This window comes from Salvia splendens, chromosome 15, assembly GCF_004379255.2.
Source record: "Salvia splendens isolate huo1 chromosome 15, SspV2, whole genome shotgun sequence".
NCBI classification, from domain to species: domain Eukaryota; kingdom Viridiplantae; phylum Streptophyta; class Magnoliopsida; order Lamiales; family Lamiaceae; genus Salvia; species Salvia splendens.
Window position 1 is genome coordinate 26,167,288 of NC_056046.1, and position 3,673 is coordinate 26,170,960.

Genomic DNA, 3,673 nt, shown 5'->3' on the forward strand with positions numbered 1-3,673 from the left:
GGTAGTAGAATTTAGCTTGATATAGTTTTAAGGTGGAAAGACTTGAAACCAAACCCAACTTTCTAGAATCTGATCTCAAAAGTATATCACAGCAACAGAAGAGGTGGCTGCGCAGGCAGATGATGAAGCTGCTAAAAGCCAGGCCGCTTCACTGGCCGTCACTATTTAGTTGCAAATCTACTTACGAAAGAGGAACGAGCAGAGAAGTGGTGGGCTGAAAATGGGACGAGAGTATGCGAGCAACACAAAAACAGAACGAGGCAGTATCTTGATCACAACCCACCCGCCTTTTGTAGCTCCAAAACCAGTAGAAAACATGACAACTAAACAAGTTGTTTGTGATAATTCTTTCTAGTTGCAATGATCCACATCTTTTCTTATCTGTTTGTGATCATCCCCGAGGCTTGGCTATGGGTGCCTCTGCTTTGCTTGTTGCTAGTGCAGTTATTAGCTGTAGCACTAATTGAGAATCAATAAATTTTCAGACAACAGTATATCCTTTGACAATGTCTTAGACACCAAATCTAACCAACGAAAAACAGAGGAATTTGGGAAATCGAGAATTAATTTCATTTCACTCACCAATTGGTGTTTATGATTTTTCTATCTGGACAACATTCAAACTCACATTGTTATAGAAACAGCATATCACATTGATGAAGCCAAGCAAAATCTTCCTCCTATTTGCTTTCTAAGCTGTAACTGCAAGCTCTAACCGGACATGGCAATAGAATGCAGGTTCATCGTCTTTTTGGGGAGGTGTAAGTACCTGCAAGAGGAAGCTTCTCCTCTCTGTAAGGTTGGGTTGATTCATCCGAGACACTAGGAATCCTTGCGACACTTCCCTTCCCTTTCTTCGCATTTGGGCCTATAACTTCGATCATGTATTTCCATCCATCTACAGGCCTCCTTCGGCTAAATATGTGTGTTTTTATGAAGCTTGCAATCTAAAATCCATTCAAAGACAGTGGAAATCAAATGAAATAACAACACAAAAAAAAACATGAAATCCTAAACCATATTTTGGTATTTCAGTGGTGGTAACAACCTGAAACTTATTGAAGGCAATGCGACGCTCAAACTCTTGAACCAAGATGTCTTCTTCCCTCTGTGACATGTCCCACACATTACCCTCTGGATTTTTCGACGTGGTTTCCCAGCCATCCGGCTTGTTTTTTAGCTCGGAGCTAGCAATTGTGGATTTTCCCAAATCATTATTTGCAGAATCAAATATCCTGCATATATTCAAGTTCAATCAACCAGAATTAGTCTACAATAGCAAACATAATTTAACAAGGAGTATCATATCTTCAACAATTCGTTGCATTTTTAGCAGATAAAGTATTTCAACAAAGTAGATCAACAATTCATTGCATTTTTAGCAGATAAAGTAATTCAACAAAGTAGCTCAGATCAACATACAGTGACAATTCCTAAGCATAATTTCTACCGATTACTGACAAAATTAATTCAATAAATGATCGAAGAATTGATTAAAACGTACTCGGAGGCGCTATCGAGCAATTTCTCGATGTCGTTGGCGCCGGAGACGAAATTCCCCAATTTAGCCTCCTCCAGTTTCTCAATCTCCTTCGCCCACAGGCCGGCGTGGATTTTCTGCTTCGTCAGCCGATAATCCCTCTTAACATTGTCCAAGCTGTAGAGAGAAGAGGATGAAGCCGCATTCCGATCAGAATCCTTCTTAGCCGATTTGCCCTTCCTCTGGTCCCAATTATCGTTCATATCCTCCACGAAAGCCTTGGTCTCGGTGTCAATTTCTTCCGGCGGAGAGGAGATTGCGGCTTGGGGATTTACCGCGGCGGCGGGGAGGGAGAAGCTGACGTCAGATTTGCCCGAGAGATCGTCTGGAAGCCAGGCAGTTTCCCAAGCGTCATTCCACTCTTCCTCGCCGGTTTTGGTTGGTCGTTTGGTCGAGAGAGGGCGGACGCCCACCGCCGCGGTGTTGGGGTTTAGGGCGACGGAGGTTAGCCTGCGCATCATCTTAAATTCAAATTAATATTTTCTTATTTTCTACTTAAATACAGTTTTTGTAATATAAAATTTATAACTCCATTCTCGAGAATTTTATATATCGAGTATCTATCAATAATCATGGTTAAATTGTGATTTAATTCAGTGGACTATTATGATTGGTATATAACTGTATTTCTAGAAAAATTATAAAAGTTTGGTAAAATTTTAGACCTTGTCGTAACTCCATAAATTAGCTAAAAAACAGATAATAACTATTTATAGTATGAAGTTTGAATCAAGTTTTAATACTTTGGCCAAAACACCGTTTGAATCGAAGATGAGTCGGCGGACAGAGAGGTGGTCACCGCTTTGACGCTGCCGTGCATGTCTTGCGCTAGCCACTGCAGTCGCCCCGTTCTGATAGCACCGTCGCTTGTTGCCTCGTAGGTACCGCCATCTCTTGGGAGAGTGTGGTAACTCTTAAGGGCACCCGCAATGGGGCACCCGATGGAGTCTATCGTTCTCGGGCGCAGACGATGCCCATATTGTGGGTGCCCACCATCGTCCGCGCCCTACCTCGCGGACGATGGCCTATCGTCCGCGCCATTATGGGCTCGGCGGACGATTGGCCTATCGTCCGCGCCATTGGGCGCCCCATTGCGGGATCGACGGACGATGGCTGCGGACGATGGCACACGTTTTTTATTTTTTGTATAAATACCCCTACCCCACCTTCATTTGTAACGTTTCATTTCACCATTTCACTCTCGAAACTCACATTTTTATTATTACTACGAAATGGATTCAAGTCCCAAGAGTCCGATGTTTGGGGAGGCGCGTTGGCCGGGTACAGAACCCGCCGAATATCGGTCGTTCGACGCCAACACGCAGTACAATCCCGAATTCAGCACGGAATCGTACAGTTTGTCTGACATGGAGCTGTCACCAAACCGAACCGTCGCCCCCTCCCGCCGCACCGCCGCCGAGGCCCCCGGCGCCGCCAACGCCACCCCTTCTGCCCAGCCAAAAAGAAGTGGACCCAGCACCGCGCGCAGAAGTTGCCACCTCCGGGAAATTGTGAAGAGTACGCCCCCGGCCGTACAAACTATCAGCCGGAAGAAACCCTCATATTGGCGAGGTGTTGGGTGGACATATCGGAGGACCCGATATTCGCGAACAACCAGAGGCAGGTGGCGTACTAGGAGCGCATCGCCGAGCGTTACAATGCGGCGAAGCCGCCGAGTGCGTACAAGCGCCAACGGGAGCAGCTCCGCAAGCACTGGGACCAGGTGTGTAACATCCCAAAAATTTGTGATGTTTATTTAATAAGTTGATTTGAAATTTCATTTATGAAACTTTTGTTTCTATGCGATTAAGTGAATTATGTGAAATTCATTGGAATTTCCGGCCCTTCCTAATTTTTGGAAATAGTATTACATTTCTTGGATTTAATTAATTGTTTTGGGATATTTATCCAAATTAAATCCAAACCAAATTATCCCTAATTTGTACAACATGGAATCCGAACTCTAACCTATTCTTTTGGAGTTTTCAAAAAATCCCCTATTTAATAGGAGGATGAATTATTTTTCCTTGATTTAATTGGTGCCTTATTGATTCCCTTCTTTTTAATTAAATCCAATTAAATCATGTCACATTTTATTTCTTCACCCAAATTAAATTAAGAGTTGAATTATTC

The 3,673-nt window shown here is 43.5% G+C and overlaps 1 protein-coding gene across 1 annotated transcript; it reads right to left on the reverse strand.

Moving 5' to 3' along the window:
* Positions 1-547: 547 nt before the first annotated feature.
* Positions 548-2,040, reverse strand: LOC121767234 (protein GAMETE CELL DEFECTIVE 1, mitochondrial-like). The gene is made up of 3 exons (XM_042163460.1): positions 1,505-2,040; positions 1,049-1,235; positions 548-947 (listed from the first exon to the last, which is right to left on the reverse strand). The coding sequence occupies exons 1-3, from the start codon at positions 1,999-2,001 to the stop codon at positions 741-743; spliced, it is 891 nt and encodes a 296-aa protein (XP_042019394.1). The 5' UTR covers positions 2,002-2,040; the 3' UTR covers positions 548-740.
* Positions 2,041-3,673: the final 1,633 nt, after the last annotated feature.